The sequence below is a fragment of the Saccopteryx leptura genome, chromosome 2 (assembly GCF_036850995.1).
Source record: "Saccopteryx leptura isolate mSacLep1 chromosome 2, mSacLep1_pri_phased_curated, whole genome shotgun sequence".
Taxonomy (NCBI): domain Eukaryota; kingdom Metazoa; phylum Chordata; class Mammalia; order Chiroptera; family Emballonuridae; genus Saccopteryx; species Saccopteryx leptura.
Genome location: NC_089504.1, coordinates 217,543,737 through 217,563,820, shown reverse-complemented (window position 1 = coordinate 217,563,820; position 20,084 = coordinate 217,543,737). Strand labels below are relative to the sequence as shown.

Sequence of the window (20,084 nt, the reverse complement as noted above, 5' to 3'; positions counted from 1 at the left end):
TTGAGCGCGGGCTCATCTGGTTTGAGCCAAGCTCACCAGCTTAGACCCAAGGTTGCTGACTCGAGCAAGGGGTTACTCGGTCTGCTGAAGGCCCACGGTCAAGGCACATATGAGAAAGCAATCAATGAACAACTAAGGTGTTGCAACAAAAAACTGATGATTGATGCTTCTCATCTCTCTCCCTTCCTGCCTTCCTGTCTGTCCGTCCCTATCTATCCCTCTCTCTGTCTCTGTAAAAAATAAATAAATAAATACACACACACACACACACACACACACACACCTTTTTATTTCCTACAAATATAATATGGAAGGTTACAATTGGGAAATTATGAAACAAATGGCAACTAATTAAAACATGGGTATTCATGGCCCTGTGACCCCCATGTTTGCCCTACAGGTTTATGAGAACCATCTGCCACGACCTGCACACCCTACCCCACCTCACCTGCAAATGAAGGGGGGTAAGCTGCACACTGTACTGCTGCTGCCCCATGTCCTCGGGTGAGGCTGGCCCTGTGCTGACCAGGAACTGAATGGTCTTGCCCACCACGTGACAAGACACCACCTGGAGGAGGAACAAGATAACATTAATGGAACTTAGAGAGAAAGAAATAAATCAGCAAGGACAAGAATTTAGAGTTTCAAACTTGGGGAAATACCCAGATTCACATCTTATCTAACACGTAGCAGTCTGAAAATGAGAAAAGATATTGCAAACTCTTCTTTCTGACAGATTTCTCAAGAGCTAAACTGTTTCTTGCCCAAGTCTAGTTGTTGTGCTCTCTCCACAGGTAAAGGTTTTTATTTCTGTTAATATTGCTTTGTTCCATTCCTCCACACCAGCCGATTTTAAATTTCCCCAGACATTTCTACAATCACAAGTGAAAACCATTAGCCATTGTCTCTCAGTAAGAAATGAGGCTTAAAAAGAAAATAAGTTATAGATATTACAAGTAAACAAAAAAAATAAAATAAATAATATATCCAGAATATTAGAAATTGTTTCCATTTAAATAAATTTTTAACCTATCATGGTTTTCAAAGCTTTGGGAATAATTCAAAGAGCGCATGAAATATTAAGCAGTTACAAAATTATATAGCCTTAAAAATAGAAGTATCAAATGAGCTCAATTAAGAAGACAAGTAATTACACCGGAATAAACCAGGCCATATTGCTGATATCAATCACAAAGCATTTTAGAGGAGTGATTGTGATAGCTGTTACAGAGAACTAGCCAGTGTCTGCCCTAGAACCCCTGTATAGAAGCAGATCTTCTAGAATGAGAGGTCAGCCATCCTTCCAGCACAATGCCAGCAAGCCATGGGTGGGCTGACCTCCAGGCCAGGTGCCAGGTGTGCACACATTGGGAGGAGGGGCGGTGAGGGAAGATGGAGGGTGGCTAGTAGGTTACCAGTGTATCTGGCCATCATCGGTCATCAGGAGTCTGAGAAAAAAACAGGACAGGATGGTCCTCGCAGCCCCCACAGTCCCAAGGGAACTGCTGACCCCTCATTGGAGGATGGCACATGGGAATGAAGAGAAAAAATTTTTAATTCTCTGGTGGGCTCATCAGAATCTAAAATAGCAAATAGAAAAGTTATCAAAATAGCTTTTTGTTGTTGTTGTTTGGAGATCTGCTATTTCACAAAGTTCAGGCTTTTCTTTTTGTGTCCCTAGCTCCTTCCTCCCTGCGTCCAGCATCTTTCTCCTCTGAGCCCACCTGCCCAACAAAAACTGACCTGGCCTGACCAGGCGGTAGTGCAGTGGATAGAGCGTTGGACTGGGATGCGGAGGACCCAGGTTTAAGACCCTGAGGTCGCCAGCTTGAGCGCAGGCTCATCTAGTTTGAGCAAAGTTCACCAACTTGGACCCAAGGTCGCTGGCTCGAGCAAGGGGTTACTCAGTCTGCTGAAGGCCCGCGGTCAAGGCACATACGAGAAAGCAGTCAATGAACAACTAAGGTGTTGCAACAAAAAACTGATGATTGATGCTTCTCATCTCTCTCTGTTCCTGTCTGTCTGTCCCTATCTATCCCTCTCTCTGACTCTCTCTCTGTCTCTGTAAAAAATAAAACAAAATTGACCTGTACTCCAGGGCCCCTGGCAAGGGGTCAATTTCCAATGACCACCATGAAATACCTCCATGGCATAGAGCTAGAAGAAGAAAATCTTGCCTATTCTCAATACGGGCAGAAAATTGCCCAACCCTTACTTTCCCCCCATCCTTGTAAGGTCGCTCTTAGAAGACTACGGTAATTTGCACGGATTAGTTACAGTATCTTCCACATGTTATTGCATCTCGGGGTTCATAAGAGGTTGGAACAAGAACATATTTGTCTAAGTAATGCCACTTATTCGTTTTAAAAATAAATGCTCTAAAAACAACCCTTTCAGGAGGAACAGTCTGATGCCAGATAAGTGACATGCAAAACTGACATGACATGGAGAAAATTCACTGTCCCTCCTCTCTGCGGCCCAGGGCTGTTTTCTGTGTCATGTTAAAAAGAAAAAAAAAGATAAACAAACAAACAAAAAGAACAGCCAATTGTCTAGTTTAGTTCTGTTATTTCTTTGGGATCTTCTATACTCAGCGAGTGAGAATTTTACCGGGAAAAATGACAACTTTCTTAGTTGATACATGAGTAGGTCAGGTCCTGAATTTAAGCCAAATCAATAAGCAAACAAAACTCCAAACAAAGAGAAGTTAAAAGACATTAACATTTCTGGAATGTAAGACTCCGAAGATTACAATAACCGCTTAAGTCACATCAAGGAGGTAAGAGCAGCCATTAGGAGACATCTACAGCTCCAAATGTCTTTCCATAAACTGTCTGGAGGATCTTCCCAGCCCGACAGCTTCCTGACTCTTTAGATACAACCAAGTCCCACAGACCAACCCTTTCTTGGCCTTTCTCCAGTGTCCATCTGAAAATGCTAATTAAAACAATAATCTGATCCTACCTTGACACTGCAATATGGCCAAAACAAAATGCGACCACTGTTCCCATGAGGCCAGTCGGAGGGACGATTAGGGCCACATCCTTTCCAGGCCGGACGCTGCCCCTGCTACTCTGAGAATAGTAATGGACCATTTGTCAAATGGATGAGAACAAAATGGAAAGCTTTTAAACATAAGTAATCTTCTTTTAGTGCATTAAGGTGTTAGCTACAATGGGAATTAAATCCCTCAGCCCAGGAGAACAGTGGCAAGACCACGCCACCCCAGTGGGTTCCCCTCTTAGAAGCAGAGACAGGATCACCTGGTTCAAAATCCCAGCTAGTTAGCTTTCCTAAGTGGCCAGGATGTCCAAGGTTGACAGCTCCGAAAATATCAATGAACAGATAGAAGCCCTGATCTTGACCTCTGAGACTCCTGGCCCCAAATACACTGTGTTTATGATAGGGGTAACTCAAGAGCTAAAATTTAAGCTTGAGTAATGGTGGCTGTGGTTATGGTCAGTGGGCATAATGGTTAACATAAGTAAAAGCTTTGCTCCAGGAATGGACACCTGAACATCTGTGAGCAAGCCACCTTAGTGCCCCAGGGGACTGCAGGCAAAGCCTTTGTGCTCCAAGGACAGAACTCTTGCTATGATCCAATTAACTTTGACTATGATCTGATTAACTCTCCCTTGAAATCCCAAAAGCCTCACCTGCCCTTTTCTTCCCTTTATAAGAAGGTTGCCGGGGAAAGGGGTTTGAGATAATTTGGGAATGTAGCCCACATCTCCCCAGACTGCTGGCCATCTGAATAAAACACCCATAAAGATTCAACCTCTGTCTCAGAATTGGTGACAGGCGGCACAAACTCCATTATGTTTTCTGGTTTCATGGAAACTCCTTCAGAAGCTTCCATGTTAGTTCCTCAGAAAGCCCCAACAACATGCAAAAGAAGGCTGAGCTGTGTGTTCCTGATGAATCCCCTTCCTCTGTACATATGAGAGTGTTTCACAGAGGGTGGGCTGCAAGTGGTGAGGGTCCTGACAGTAGGCGTCTTGAGCTCAAGAAACATGTTGACATAAAAACATCCAAACCTATAGAGAATTTGTACAAAAATGTTGTTGAGCCAAACAGAGGCTACACCTGGAAGCAAGATCTCAACAGACAGAGATCAATGCTTTCTGGAATGGCTGCTTGCCCCCTCCTTTATGCGTTGGAAAGTAAGGGACCATAAGGAAGATTCATGGAAGGTGGGACTGGATTATAGGAGAGTTAAGATTATGTGCTCCCTTGACGGTGGTCACACATTAGAAGGAATGGTCTGAAAAGAGGCATTTCAAAGATGTGTTAACCTAGACACACAGAAACAATGGAGATGGCTTGCTGAGGCAAAGATAAGCCTTTTACTAATGAAGGTATATACCTGGGGTGTGACTACCCACCACAACCTGTCCTGTTAGGAGTTTATGATCACACTGGTTACTTTTCTATAGAATCTTTTTTTTTTTTTTTTTTTTTTTTGGTCCATAGCATCTGGTCAGATAGATCAAGGTCAGGGTATCACTAGTCCAGTCCCAGGATCAATAGTGAAGGTACCATCATACTGTCATGTATCATGACCTGCATGACAGACTCCAGCTTCAAGCCCTTAAATACTCACAGACCTATACAAATAGGTCTTGTCCCTTAAATACCCATAGACCTATACAAATAGATCTTATCTTGAAACTGTGTTCCTTTGTTTAAAACTAGGCCAAAGAACTCCAGGCCTGGCACTCCCAAGTTTTGCTATTGCTTACCAACCAGAAAGTCCCCTAAAGTCTTCACACCCCATTGTACTCTCTGCTTTTCCTTTCAATAAAGCCTCCTGTACAGCTGCCTCAGCTCCTTCTCTTAGAACACTCTGGAGAACTGGCAACAATTTAATTACTTTGCCTCCAAAAGAACTAGGAACAGTGCCGAGAAAAACGCATAAAGGTTTATGTCACTGAATATTTTTCACTTGAATCATCCTTTGTAACATCCTGAGAACAGAACTCTAAAATAAAATGGAAGGAAAGACCCTTCACTCATCATTCGGAGTTCCCAATCAGATTTCATTCCCGACTCTGCAATCTAGCCTGGGCTTTGTAAGGATCCCTAAAATAGCGTGGACTTGATTTAAAACATTGTTTCTATTCTGAAACAGAGGCTCAGTTTTAAAGGTAATATCCATTAGGGCTAAACACTATCAGAACATCTATCAAGTTAATCCTACTTGCCCACTCATTCACAATATGTGGCCGAAGGTGGGTTTTTGTACACAACTCTCCCAGTGGACGGAGAGAACAAATGCTAGAAACAAGAGGGAAGCTGAAGCCCAGGGAACATTGGGTCCACGTTCAAGGGGCGTGCCTCTCTTGTTGGGACACTTTAAAATGAACAAAGCTTTCAGTAACATTACACTTCCACAAGGTGTACACTTTTTACACAATCTCACTGCACATTCTTTAACTTCAAAATCTGTAAACGTGAAGTTCTCTTTCACTGACTCTGTGCATGAAGAAACACATGCAAGAAATTTCCTTTAAGATGAAGGGCAAAGAATTGGGTCTTTTCCAGGCTGTGTATGAGCGCTCTCGTCGGGGGCCAAGTCACCCTGCTACACCCTCCCCTAACACCATGCTCTGTATTCAACACACAAACAAAACCACAGCTTGGCTGTGGGTCCTCTTTCCTTGTCTTCTCCAGGGGAAGTCAGACTACACTCGACAGCTACTAAGCCCAGAATTCCGTACACTGTAACCCACGCAAACAGGTGGCCCTCCCAGGAGTAATCTCTACCTACCCTCGGAAAGACTTAGTTCAAAACAATTTCACAACCTGTTAGTATTTTAGCATAAATTCCAGGTTAATGGAGTACATGGAATTTCAAGTCAGGCAAAGCAAAAAACAAAACAAAAAACAACTGAGACTCATGGACATAGATAAAAGTGAAGTGGCTACCAGAGGGTTGGGGTGGAGAGGAGGGGAGTAAAGAGGGACAAAAAAACAAACAAACAAAGAAAAACGGAAGAGGCTAACTAAGCATTCTCCTTGCAACTAGAAAGACAAACATGAACGACTATGAACCAGAGTAACTCTGCAAACCAAGGGACCCACTGAAGTCTGGAAAGAGCAGAGGAGACCCCAGAAGCTCACAATATAGAAATGCATAACAGGCAGCCTTAGAAAGAACCATTAAGGAAGGAAAACTCAGGCCCCCCCACCTCTCGTCCCTGAGGAGGAAGAAACAAGAAGAATGCAAGGGAAGAGAGCCTGCAGGGGCAACTGAGTCAGCCAGTTATAGATTACTTCATATAGTTCTCTGAAAGGGTAACTGGGGCCACTTGCTACACAAAGCAAGGAAGATAGAACTTATCTGAAAATCCCTTCCTCTTTTCTTTTCTCAAAAGCTTTTAAGAAACAATGTTTACATACCTTAATTTAAAAATTCCAACAGTTATCCTCTGAACCCACCTAAACTCACCCTCCCATCCTGGAGTCATGAGAGTGACATATACCTCTAGACAAAGGGATCACGAGCCCCTTGCATGAAAACCTGTATTCTGTAAAGGTATATAACCTGTAAGAAAATCAACTTGGAGAGCACGTGTTTTGCCGCCTCTTTTGGGGTCACGCTGCTCCACCAGCTAAATAAATCCTACTTCCTTTATCAAGTTGTCTGGGCATTTTTGTCCTCCTTTGATTCCTGCAATACCATATGCACACAATATAGGATACATACCTAGCACCTGCCGTGGGGTTCCCCGACCTACAATGTGGAACGATTTTGGGGAAACCCCAGGCAGTCGTCCAATTCTGTATTGTTCTGGCTTTATGGAAGAAAAGGCTGGTTAGTGCCTTTCAATTCTCTTTTCTCATCCTCAACATCTCTTTCCTGGTGAGGGTAGGAGTGAGGGCTTAAGTGAAATTATACTAAAAATACAAAAATAATAGTAATGGTGCTGTTTACAGTGTGCAGCGATTGGAGTTCCTTTCTGGAGGGGCAACTGGGGTTCAAATCCAACCTCTGCTACTTAGTAGCTCTTAGTCACCTTGGGCAAGCTACTTAGACTCTCTCTGCCTTAGTTTTCTCCACTGTAGAGTGGGCGTGATACTTGTTCGGGCAGAAGAGTGTTGGAACACAGCAAGAATGAACACGAGCCCATCGCCCAGGGCTGGTCACACCTGATAGCATCAGGAATGACGACATGGCAGGCGTCATGCTGGGTACCACATGGGCTGGCAGCCTCACATTCCTGCCAGGGAGGAATTAATGCTTTATACACATGGCACCTGCGGCTCAGGAGGGAAGGAAGCACCCCAAACAAGCCCAGATCCAACCGTACCCCTCGCTTCACAGCTGGGCCCCCATGCTGGCTGGGTCATTACGTTGATCTAAAACTGTAACCCCCAGTTGATCATTAATTAGAAGTCTCTATTTATTTACAAATAGTGCTGAAATCAAAGAGACTGAATGCTTTTCACAGGACACCAGGCCTCACACCAAGAAAAGTCAATGACCCTGCCAATCTCTAAAAATTGCTCCCAGCATGTTAACTGGCAAGCTTTCCAAATAAATGCTACATTCAGAGAGACATTCAGCCTGCTTCCTAAACAAAAAAAGTGCATGGCTAGCCCAGCAAAGCACCTATCACTGCACAAGCCCCGAAGCCTGATTCACATGTGAGGCGTTTCCACGCTGTGCTGGTAGACCTCCCACCTGCACAGAGTTGCAAGTGGGACTTGAGAGCCCAGTAAAGTGGCTCAGGAGCCCCGGGACAGGCCGGGAGGGGCTGTTGCTGCATCATGAGGAGGAAGAGCTGGCTCATGGGCCACCAGCAATATTGAAATAAAGGTCTCTTTTTTTCTGGGTCACACATTCTAGAGTGAGCCTCTCCCAGGACGTGAGGCAAGAGCACAGAGGTAGAATCTCGCTGCATTAAGAGCATAATTACAGTCTGGGAGACAGATGAAGACTCAGGGTTTGTGGAGACTGGACAGCAGGCAGAGCGAGCCCCTTGAGGGGAGATGAAAGGTGATAGCTCCCTGCTGCACCCCAGAGGGAGGGGATGCCTCTCCACCCAGCCCACGCTGGCCACCAGAGCCAGGGGGGAGGGGGCTGGGCAGAGTGTGTGCTGCACACAGGAGCCCTGGTGACAGGATGCTTGAGGCTTTCTTTGGGAAAATGTCACAGCCCCTGCAGAGCAGCTGCTGTGTTAAGTAAATATTTGATCTTTGTCCCCAGTTTCTGGCACAGTTGCCAAAACTCTTGGACTCTCCCAAGCGATGAGGTGTGTTTTGTGTGCTAGTGGCTTCAGGAGGGCCGTCACCAGTGATACCTTGACAGGGCTAGAGAGTTCATACTTGTTCATACTTTCAGCCTCCTCCCAACCTCCTGGGAGGGGAGAGGGGCTGGAGATTAAATTCAACCCCAGTGGCCATTGATTTTAATCAACCCAGCCTATGTCATGGAACCTCTATATGATCCCCTCGTGCTGGGGAGGGCAGTGCCCACAGAGATGGAAGCCCTGCCCCCCACCTCGCCCCAGAGCCTCTTCCGCATGGCTGTTCTTGAGTTGTGTCCTGTGTTACAAACTGATAACAATAAGTAAACGGCTTTCCTGAGTTCTGTGAGCTGTTCTAGCAAATTATCAAACCTGAGGAGAAGTAGATGGTTTAGCCAGTTGATCAGACTATAGATGGTCCTGACTTGAAATTGGCGTCGGACGTGGGGACAGTCTCCAGGGGCAGAGCCCTTACCCTGTGGGTCTTGCACCAGTCAGTACTCAAATCGAACTAAATTTCTAAACACCCAACTGGTGTCCAGAAAGTTGGAGAATGGGTTGTTGCGTAGAAGAAAAAGCCACATATTTGGTGTCCAAAGTGTTGTGACTGCAGTTCAGGCTGCCCCGATTATGCCACAGCTCTAAGTGTGGGCTCCGCACCTCCCACAGCTCCTGCAGGATGACAGCTCTAAGCAAGACCCCACTCTGTGCAGACACTGAGGCAGGCTTGCTGGTGAACCAGATGTCTGAAAAGGCAACGACTTTGGCATGTGGGATCTTCAGGGGCTGCAGGAGAAAGACCAAGTAGAGGGTACCCAGAGAGCAGAGCAGGCCAGATTCTGTTCCTGGGGGGCCCGTGAGGAGACTCAAGACCAGACACACCAGGAAGATGCTCCCAAAGGCAGACCAGAGCTCCTATTCTCAGCTAAGTGATCAAAGACATGACTGTTCATCAGACACCGTGGGTCCAGGCAGGCCTGTCTCTATCACTAGCTCAAACGCCATCCACACGAACTCTGTTGCGGCTGAGTTAGAGAGACAAGAGAGCTACACTCTGATACTGTGGAGAGAATTTAGGAAGGGGAGAGCAATGTCCTTGAAATCACACACTTGTATTTATTTTACAACATCTGTGTGTGAGCCTCTGGTTCTGTCAGCTTGTTCCTTCTCAAGAATTATGCTGAGAGAAGGCATGATGATGAGTACAGAGGACTCAATATAAGTGTGGGATCCTTGGGTTAGGGGGTATAGGTTAGGCCCTAAAAGGAGACAGAGGCCAGCACTGTCAGCGTCCTGCCTGACAGGCAGCTCAAGAACACTCCTTCTTGTGTGCTTACTTTCGTTTAATGCACGGATGTTTAAAAAAAACCCACCACAGACACACTACAAGAGAAACTGACTAGCCTGGCTCAAGCCCTTTGCAAAAGGACACCATGCGAGGTGCCATGGTCGACCAGCATGCTCGTCCCAGAGTGGAAAAGGCCACATACAGGATCCAAGCACCCAATGAGTCCTCCTCTCAAATTCCCAGGAGCCAGGCAGATTGTGGCAGGGTGTCCCCACTGGTGGGCATGCACAGGCCCCGGGCTGCCAGGCATTACTGCGACACACTCCACCACCACACCCACTTTCCCATACTGTGCAGAGCCCAAGGGCCTGTCCATCCAACTGGCTGGCCAGCTTGTCCGAAGGGGACAGCACTGGCCACAGCATGACCAGGCAATGACAAGCTCTCATTTCCTCATCTGGCTGAGAAAATGTAAAAGTCAAGAACCTGAAGATGCTTGTAAAACAAAACAGGACTATGTGTGCCCTCTCCCATTTGCCTGCAGTGAAAGCCTCTGTGGGCACCCTGTGGTCAGCAGTCAGCAGTCCCATCCTGGGGGACCTGAGGGAGCAGGGCTCGGGGCAGACATTAAAAAAGGAAAGTTTCTACACTTCTAAATTGTTTTTAACTCTTTAATGAGCATGCACTAGTTCTGTAATTGCATTGAAACAAACATACTTGAACTCTCCCCTTTTTTCTAGTACTAACAAGAACAGCAAGAATGGTCGACTGCTGCTTCCAGAGCCAGCTCCCTCCTCTACACCTCCTGGCCGGCCCAGAGCACTCTGTTTCTCTCCTAATTGGGACAGTGGCAGAAAATAACAAACAGAAACTGCCCACCACAAAAGGACTCAGTCCCTATGTGCCTGTGATAAAAGGGGCACTCAATGCACTGGGAGGTACTGCTCACACAGGGGCCTCAGTAGGGTCTGCGCCTTACGCCCCCATTTGTGAAACTTGGGCACTAGACCCCATGCTTGCCCGGCCCCTCCCAGCGCTACGGGCTGTGCTGGTCAGAGCATCCCGTGCTGTTGCCGCTGGTTCCTCCTGTCACCCAGGATCTTCCAGAGACTACCCCACCCTCGTTCCAGGATTAGGTAGCTGTGTGACTCTCTTGGCAAGGGGATGGGAAAGAGGCTTGCCTGTGTTGCTGGGCAGCGTGAGGTGGAACAGCTCTTTGGGAACCAGTTCTAAAGAACGTGGTTGAGCTGAAGGGTACACGCCTACACTGTTGGCAATTCCTTGTCTTCCCTTGACACAGTCCTGTGCTGGTGCCTGAGAGGTTAGGACATTAACATTCAAGTTCACTACAGCTTTGTTACACTTGTGAACAAGAGAGAATAACCTAATAATCCATCGATAGAGGATGGAGAAAGAAGCTCTGGTCCATCCAGAACTCTGAACTGTAGTTGAAGCAAATGAATAGATTTGCTATACATTTGCAATACATACATTGATCTGGATGACTCTCAAAACTGCCATGTCCTATAAAGGGAAAGCTTGCTATAAAATTGTACATACAGAAGAATAAACTCTAGCTGAGCCAGGGTGGGGGGTGATGTCAGGGCTGACCATGCTGTGCTTCTTGACCTGGGGTTACAAAGCACAAAGGTGTCCCTTCCTCACCGTCTGCTACACAGTATGCTTTTAACTGAATAATAAAATGTAGAAAGGCACAAGGGAAGCCTTGTATTTAAGAGAAAGTTTTTTAGTCTGATTGGTGGTGGTGCAGTAGTAGATAGAGCATTGACCTGGAACACTTGAGGTCCCCAATTCAAATCTGGAGGTCACCAGCTTTAGCATGTGCTCATCAGCTTGAGTGCAGGGTTGCTGGCTTGAGCATGGGATCATCAATATGATCTCAAGGTCACTGGCTTGAGTCCAAAATTGCTGGATTAAAGCCTAAGGTTGCTGGCTTGAGCCCATGGTCACTGGCTTGAGCAAGGAGTCGCTGGCTTGGCTTGAGTCTCCCAGGTCAAGGCATGTACGAGAAGCAATCAACAAGCAACTAAAGTGAAGCCACTATGAGTTGATGCTTCTCACTCTCTCTCCTCTCTCTCTTTCTTCTCTCTCAAAATCAATTGAAAAAAGGTTTAAATTATTTTTAAAAAGAGAAAGTTATTTAGTATGTTTTATAGATACTTTCCATTTAAAAAAAACATTAAAATTATTATGGTATTTGACCAGTCTAACAAGTAATTTCAGCTTGTGAATGGTTCATAACTGTAAAATGACTCTACATAGAGCAGAATATATACATAGATATACACACATATAAATGTATATATTTGACTGAAATAATTCACATATCATATAATCCATCTAAACTATCGAATTAAATGTTTTAAAAATGTACTCCACAGAGTTATATAAACCATTCCTACCATCACTTTCAGAACATTAATTACATTGCCTCCCAAAGAAACCACACCCGCACGAGCCATCACCATTTCCCCTTAAACACGACCCCCACCCAGCCCTGGCAACCACTAATCTATTTTCTGTCTCTATTTATCTATCCATTCTGGATATTTCATATCGATAGAATCCTAAAACATGTGGCCTTTTGTGTCTGGCTTCTTCCCACTGAGGATAATATCTTCAAGGCTCATCCACGTTGTAGCATGTGTCAGAATTTCATTCCTTTTAAGGCTAATGTTCTATTGCATCGATATACCACATTTTATGTATCCTTTCACCAGCTGATGGAGCAGATATTTTTTTATTGTAAAATGTCAGCATTTTCAATAATACTAAGAAGAGTAAGCCACCCCCACCAACTTCAAATTCGCTTCTTCAGTAAGGAAAGGCCCATCACAGGCCACCCCAGCCAGCTCACCTTCTCCCGGGCTGACTTGGCCGCACTCGAGACCCGCTGCACGGCCAGCTCCAGGGGCTGCTGCTGCAGGTCCTCCTCGAAGGAGAGGGACAGCGGGCCCTGGAACAGAAGAGCACAGTGAGGAGACGCATGCACAGCGGCAATGCCTGCTTTGTAGAGAAGATTATGTACTTGCTATAAAGTTCTGCAAACCTAAGGAAATGTAATATGGCTTCTTTTAGTTAACCCTGTGCTTCTAAGCAGCAGTAATGGTCAAATATCAGTAGGTGCATGCACCAGTGAACCAGCTCAGGCTGGACTGCGCTCAGGGGCAGATTCGGTGATGGGACCAGGCTAGGAAGCAGAGACCAGGGTCAGAGCAAAGCAGTCACAATTATGATGGTGAGGGGTGTTCTGCATGCTCACGCTCTCAGTGTACAGAAACACGGGCTCTTTGGGGAGGTGTGTGTGCTGATCTATGGGTCTGCGGGTCCCGCACAAAATCTGGCTGAGCACAGCAGGTTCCAGGGCTCTATCCTCTCCTTCTTCTGGTGACAGCTCTCTGTTTTGAGAGCACCACCTCTCCCTGGCCCATGGATGCTGGCATTGTACTTAAATTAAGGTGCCCCTTCTCTTTTCCCACCACCTGAGGGGTGGGTGGGCAGGGACCCCCAGGGCTGGCCGCCTCTCCCTGGAATTTGGGTCTCTTTGGCTGGAAATGAGTCAGCCTGGTGCTGTGCTCAAGGAGTGTTCCTGAGCTACTGCTCCTGCCTCCAAAGCCCCCTGGTTCAACCCTGCCTTCAGTTCCGTGCATCCTCCTGCATCTTTCCCGTAAACTCCCCCGTGGCTTGTCAGCTGATGTCCATTTAGGTTCTTGCAATTAAAAATCTCCAAGAGAGAGAGATGTACAATTAAATTAATTTGACACCCCCCCAAGACAACAAGACGGATGTTTTATGAGAGAACAAATCAGGGTTTGGAGAGCCAATGAGGTCTGTCCTTTTTTAAATAACTTCTCTTGAGAGGCCAAACACTTATGCCAATGACATGATCCTGGAATGGAATTCTTCTTAAAACCCTTTCTGACGTGCATCACAGTCAAGCAAGTTCTGACTGGGTGCTGCAAGAGAAACCTCCAGCTCACAACTGCCCCCCACCCACTGTCCATCTATTTCTGAGACTCTCTGTTGCGGTGAGCTGGTTCCAACCACAAGACGTGACCAGGGTGGGAAAATAAAATTCTGCAAAAGGCACCCAGACTCTTCTGACAGGCACAGCACAAACAAGCAGGCGATGATGTCATCAGGGCTGTCATCAGAAGCTACTTCCTAAGAATGCCCCATGATCCAGAGCAAAGCTAATAGGCACAAAACACTTTCAATTACACGCTTCGAACTTCATCCTGTTTTAGCAATGCCAATCTCAGCACCCCCAAATCATCATAGGAGAATTAAATCTACTCCCCAAGAGGGATGAAATCACAGTTTCTGCCTGCTCTACTGACATTCCCTACGGCTGGTGCTTATTTTGGTGACCTGTTGACCAGGGGTACCCCCTGAGCCTGGTGATGACATGGGTCCGTGTTCTTGGCCGGCTGGCTGAGAGAACAGCCCCAGCATGGCACCCAGTAACAGGCAGGGAAGTGACCCAAGTAGGAGTGGTAACAGCTGCCAGACAGCACAGTGAAACAATGTACCTTCTGTTCCAGCCTAAAGACCCACCACTGCCGTACGCAGCCTGGATGCAGCATCCTACCCTGGGAACCGGTGGGTGCAGTCCATATGCTCATACCTAGGGCACCTTATGGATTAAAACTCTGGGAAGATTCTGCCAGGAAAGTTAATGCCCAAGAATGGTCTCAAAAAGGAAATAAATTATTAAATTAAAACAAGGACACAGGTTCCCTTTCCAGTTGCTTAATCCTGGAGTTTCGGGAAGCCTAGTGTGTGCACAACACCCAGCCACGAACTCCCAGATCTCCCAGACGGTTCACAAGCAGACAGCCCCCACTCCAGATGCTACCCCGCATAGACCAAAGCCAGACTTTACATCCAGCTGTAAAAGGAACATCAGGAATCACCAGGAAAACAGTAGAAAAGATAAACCATGAAGGGACAAGCCCTGTTAGACATCAGCACACACAATAGACCCCTCACATTCCCAACATGTGGACTGGCGCATGCACATGCGAATGGACCAGTGTACAGGAACAGGAAGTCCCAAACAGATACAGATACATGTGCAAACTTGGCATGGGACAAGGGTGGCTTCCCAGATCACTGAGTGAATATGGATTCTCTCTTTAATCAGGACGTGAGAAGAACCCCAGGTGGAATATAAACACTAACAAATGGACCTAACTGCATTATAAATGAATATCATAACTGTGAAAGGGGAGGGAAAACACAGGTCTAACCTAAGACACTTCACAAAGCAATATCCTGACTGCACAAAAATGCTGTAATCTAGGCAGTAAATGTGTTTCTCACAGGGGTACAGGTTAGCAATTCAGAAACTACTCCATGCGAATGCCAGAACTGACCCAATAAATAAGTATGTCCCAGATAATAAGTACCCTCCTTAAGAATAAAGTTAAAAATATGGACAGGGGAATATAAAATAAACTCTATGCTGTTGACCGAAGGCCAAGGGATCAGAAGAAGTCATGGCTGTGACAGACAGGAAGACAGAAATACCGACGTATGCTTGAGTGTGTTAGTATACACACATGTATTTCCTAGCTCTATCCACTAAAAAAGTCTAGAAGCAATGACACTTCAGCAGCAATGAGCCCACCTGATGCCCAGTTGTTGGTTCCTAAACACTTCCCCAGTAGAAAGAATCAGGGCTGGGTGGAAAAGGGCTGAATCCAGGGCTAGGACAGGGGAAAACAGAAGATGAGTCTAGAAAAAACATCTGCGGAACCAGCAAGGAAGTGCTAAATATACATACACACAGCTTTCTATCTTGATGGGAGAACACGAAGGCTACTACTAAAACAGCTGCCTATGGCCCAAAGAGAACAACTATAACAACAAAACAAACAGCTATAGGGCTGGATTATAATGCACAGAATAAAATAAATATCTGAGTCCACACTGATGTTAATAAATATATAGATGGGGGAGAAGTGGCAGCTCTTTCCTACAGCAGAATTCCAATGAATAAATGTAGGAGAGACAAAAACAACAACAAAATATCATCATTAAGTAAACGCCCTAGAAGTAATTGTTGCAGATGGATGCCAAAATCAGTGAGAGAACTGTGAGGAGTAACAGGATGTGTATAGTCAGTCTCAGAGTATCTTCGCAAAATATCTTTAACTCCGGAGACATAAGATAGAAGAGAAACAGACAGAAACCACCTTCACCAAGGGATCAAGGCCAACATCCCCAGCGGTGAGTTACAATGACATCATGAAGCCCATGCTAGAGTAGTATATGAAAGAGGCACATTACTTCTGTGGTTTGTATAACCTCAGCCCAATCTTGTAAAAACACCAAGTTGAGGGACATTTTACAAAAGAATAATCAATCCTCTTCAGAGTTGTCAAGGTTGTGAAAAACAAGGAAAGACTACCAAACCGATCAGGGGACTAAGAAGAAGCAACTACTGAACACCATGTGGGACCTGAATGGGACCCTGGAAAGGAAAAGGATACTGGTGGAAAATCTGTGAAATTCAGGTCTTTAGTTAGACCATTGCCAATGTTAGTATCTTATACTGTTACAATGTTAATATCATTGTACCATGTGTTATAGTAACCTTGTGTCAATATTAATTTCTTGTTCTGTTGTACCATTAATATCACTGTACCATGAATTATAGTTACATGGTGCCAATGTTAATGTCTTTTACTGTTGTAATATTAATATTGTTGTACCATGGGTTATAGTAACATTGTGTCAATATTAATTTCTTGTTCTGTTATACCATTAATATCATTGTACCATGAATTATAGTTACATAATAATGTGGTGCCAATGTTAATTTCTTGTCCTGTTACAATGTTAATATTTTACTGTAACTTATAGTAACAATGTGCCAAGGTTAATTTCTTGTTTCTGATCATTGTGCACACCTGGTGTGAAGCTAGGTGAAGAATATATAGAAACTCTCTGAATTATTTTTGCAACTTTTCTGTAAATCTAAGAGCAACAAAAAAATAAGTTTTTTAAAAGAGACTTTACAAGAAAGCAGCCCACCTTTATTGACTCTATATGCTAAATGCCTCAAATAGGTCTTATCTTATCCAGAGTATATTGTTTTCCAGATTGAACCCAAACTTATCCTCTTCTATAAATGAGGCACAGAGAGGTCAGGACTTGCCTAAGGTCATATAGCCCCAGAACTTTCAGCCTGAGCAGTGAACACAGCTCTTCCAACTGGCTCAAGAAGTTCCCTTCCAACCTAGCAGCCTACGAGGGGTTGATAGGAGTCAAGGAAATCAAGTTAGCTTTGGTGGAATTTTAGTTAACACTACACCCATTCTTCCTTCCCCCAAATTCTGGTCCCATTGGGAGAATGGGTGAGTACAAAGAATAATCTGAACTGGCGCCTACTCCTGCGTTCCATACGGACAATCATATGGACAATTTGCAAAGTCATCAGTGAGCTTCCTTTAATGTTGATTCTTTAGAAGTGAAAAACAAAAGCACATTAAACAGCTTGTTTTGCCCAGGCTTGGCTGGCTCCCAAGTGGGGATGGCTTGTGTCCAGATGGGGTGATACACATGACCAGTGTTTCTCCCCAACCAGTGACAAGTTTCTAACTGGCCCTGCCATTCAGCCCATGCCCACCCCCACTCCAACTACAACTTGCTCCGAGCCAGCTTTGAGCTGGGCACCAGGTGGGCTGTGCCTGGACAGATAGGGCTCTGGCCTAGCTCACAATCCCATGAGGCACAAGTGACCACAATGTGTCAATGCAATTCGGGGCACAAGCACAGGCTACTAAGGTGGAGGTGGGGCAGCCTCTTGGCAGAATGGGAGGACCAGGTAACTTTCCAAAAGGTTTACTGAAGTTAAATATGGAGAAAGTTTAAATAAGTGTTCAAGACAAAAGGAATGACCTATGGGAAGGCTCCCCCAGCAAAGAACCCTGAATGTTTGAGCAACAGAAAGACTAGTTATGGGGTAGGGGTCCCAGTGTATGGTACAAGGAGGGGCCTATTCAGACCCCTTACCGAAGGTTGCCTTCACCTTCATGCCAACTGACTTCTTATATCGTGCCCACTGTCACTAGTTAAGGAGTTTGGACTTTTTTGAGTGCTGCTCAAAGCTCATTATATAACAGGAAAACTCTGAAGTATTGTCACTTTGTTTACTTTTTTTAATTTTTAATTAATTTATTTATTTATTGTATTTTTCCAAAGCTGGAAACAGGGAGGCAGTCAGACAGACTCCCGCATGCGTCCGACCGGGATCCACCCGGCATACCCACCAGGGGACGATGCTCTGCCCCTCTGGGGTGTCGCTCTGTTGCATCCAGAGCCATTCTAGCGCCTGAGGCAGAGGCCACAGAGCTATCCCCAGCGCCCGGGCCATCTTTGCTCCAATGGAGCCTCAGCTGTGGGAGGGGAAGAGAGAGACAGAGAGGAAGGAGAGGGGGAGGGGTGGAGAAGCAGATGGGCGCTTCTCCTGTGTGCCCTGGCCGGGAATCGAACCTGGGACTCCTGCACGCCAGGCCGACGCTCTACCACTGAGCCAACCGGCCAGGGCTTGTTTACTTTTTAAATAGCTGAAGTTCCTCTACAAATTAGAACTATAAATAACATGCCCTAAGTTCACACACCCTCTTTTGTGTTTTTTCCAAAAACCAAAAATTATCCCACAGTCTTGATCATTTGCATCTACAACATCCCTCTGAAAAAAATCCTGGGGCAAAGGCCTAAAGCAACACAGAGCTTCAGGGTGGCCCAAGGCTTGACAAGTCCAAAAGCAGCCCACACTCTGTGGCCAGCACTCACGATGTGTGGGCATCCATCTAGGGATGGAAGCACTGTCCAGCTCACTGCCAGAGGTTGTAGAAATGGCAATCCCAAGTCTCCCAGGTGGATGTCAGGGGTGTGGACCATCTCTGGGGTAACTGACCGCCACTGCAAACCATTCTGTGAATGTCAGTGTTATGCAGAGAAACTAAAGGGATAACTTTTGCTTTTGGATAATAGGGTATTAGTTCCAAGTTTAGTGACTGAGGCATTTCTAGGGTCTCTGTCCTCCATGACTGAACTGTGATCAGCTCAATTGGAATTAGGTGTTTGGGACATCTGAGTGGAGAGGTGTTGTTGGGCAACTGATTGATAGTTAGTGACAGGTGTACATCTAGTAGCCTCTCACTAGGAACTTGTGAAACATACAGTATACTCTCCACACCCCTGCCAACCTACTTAGTCCAAACTGCAAAAGGGGAAGGCATGTGTTTTTTCAAAGCTCTCTAGGCAATTCTCCTGTGCTCCCCAAACACCTGAATCAGCCTGGCCAGCTGGCAGAGTGGCAACGGTTTCCTCTCATGTCTCTCCAACTCACCATCCTAATTTAAAAATAGTTTTGGAGTGAGGGTCAGAATCATAGGGCCACCGGACACAAGGGACCTGCACTGTCAGAATCAAAGGAGGCTCCATGGCTATTGCTCAATCCTTGGGTCTTGGGAGAAAAGAGCCTCACAGTTAGGGATGATACATGAAACAGTCAAACCTTTTTCTCATTGGACCTCAGTTAAAGGGAACGTACGGTCTCAAAGTTGAATTTGCTGCCCAGAGGGGAATGTAACTGTAGATGTGGATGAACCATGAAGACCCAGACCAGGGTCTAGGTCAGGGGTCCCCAAACTTTTTACACAGGGAGCCAGTTCACTGTCCCTCAGACCGTTGGAGGGCCGGACTATAAAAAAAACTATGAACAAATCCCTATGCACACTGCACATATCTTATTTTAAAGTAAAAAACAAACAAACAAAAAAAAAACCGGGAACAAATACAATATTTAAAATAAAGAACAAGTAAATTTAAATCAACAAACTGACCAGTATTTCAATGGGAACTATGGGCCTACTTTTGGCTAATGAGATGGTCAATGTGCTCTCACTGACCATCAATGAAAGAGGTGCCCCTTCCAGAAGTGCGGTGGGGGCCAGATAAATGGCCTCTGGGGGCCGCATGCGGCCCGCGGGCCGTAGTTTGGGGACCCCTGGTCTAGGTCAACCCCAGCAAGTCTCCTCAGCTTGTGGACCTCAGTCTCCCCTCTGAGAAAGGAAGGGGCTTCACTAGAAGAGTCTAGGATTCCTTTCAGTCTTAAAATACAAAGCTGGGGTGAGACTTAGAATGCAAGGAGTTACCATCTCTATTCAATAGAAAATACCGCTCTTCACAAAGATGCTGGATATGATTGTTACTTCCAGTGCACGTCCAACCCTCCCAGTGACAGGCTGAGTAGTGGTGTCCTCCCCAGCCTGGACAGGGAGATAATAGGAAAGGCGGGACTGGAGGGGGACATTAAGCTATGGCTCTCTGGGCCTATCTGGGCACAGAGTATCAACCCTAATCCGGGATTAGTGGAAATCGAGTTGGAGGGAGGGCAAAGAGAAACTGCAGGGCTGACTGCCAGGGTCAGGACACCCACTACAACACCAGCCTGCTCACTCATACTGTCACTGGTGCTGCAACAGTGATGGCCTAGGACAGGGAAG

At 45.8% G+C, this 20,084-nt stretch overlaps 1 protein-coding gene across 4 annotated transcripts in view; it reads right to left on the bottom strand.

The window, feature by feature from the left end:
- C2CD2 (C2 calcium dependent domain containing 2) overlaps window positions 1–20,084 on the bottom strand; it is a 51,527-nt gene that overhangs the window by 28,713 nt on the left and 2,730 nt on the right. For 3 of the 4 annotated variants that reach the window (XM_066370134.1, XM_066370135.1, XM_066370133.1), the window contains exons 2-3: window positions 12,419–12,517; window positions 449–568 (exon numbers count right to left, since the gene is read on the bottom strand). In XM_066370134.1, coding sequence (XP_066226231.1) covers window positions 449–568; window positions 12,419–12,517 — 219 coding nt within the window. Of the gene's footprint in view, window positions 1–448; window positions 569–2,964; window positions 3,069–12,418; window positions 12,518–20,084 lie in introns of those variants that run through there. The other variant, XM_066370136.1, reaches the window with a different exon arrangement.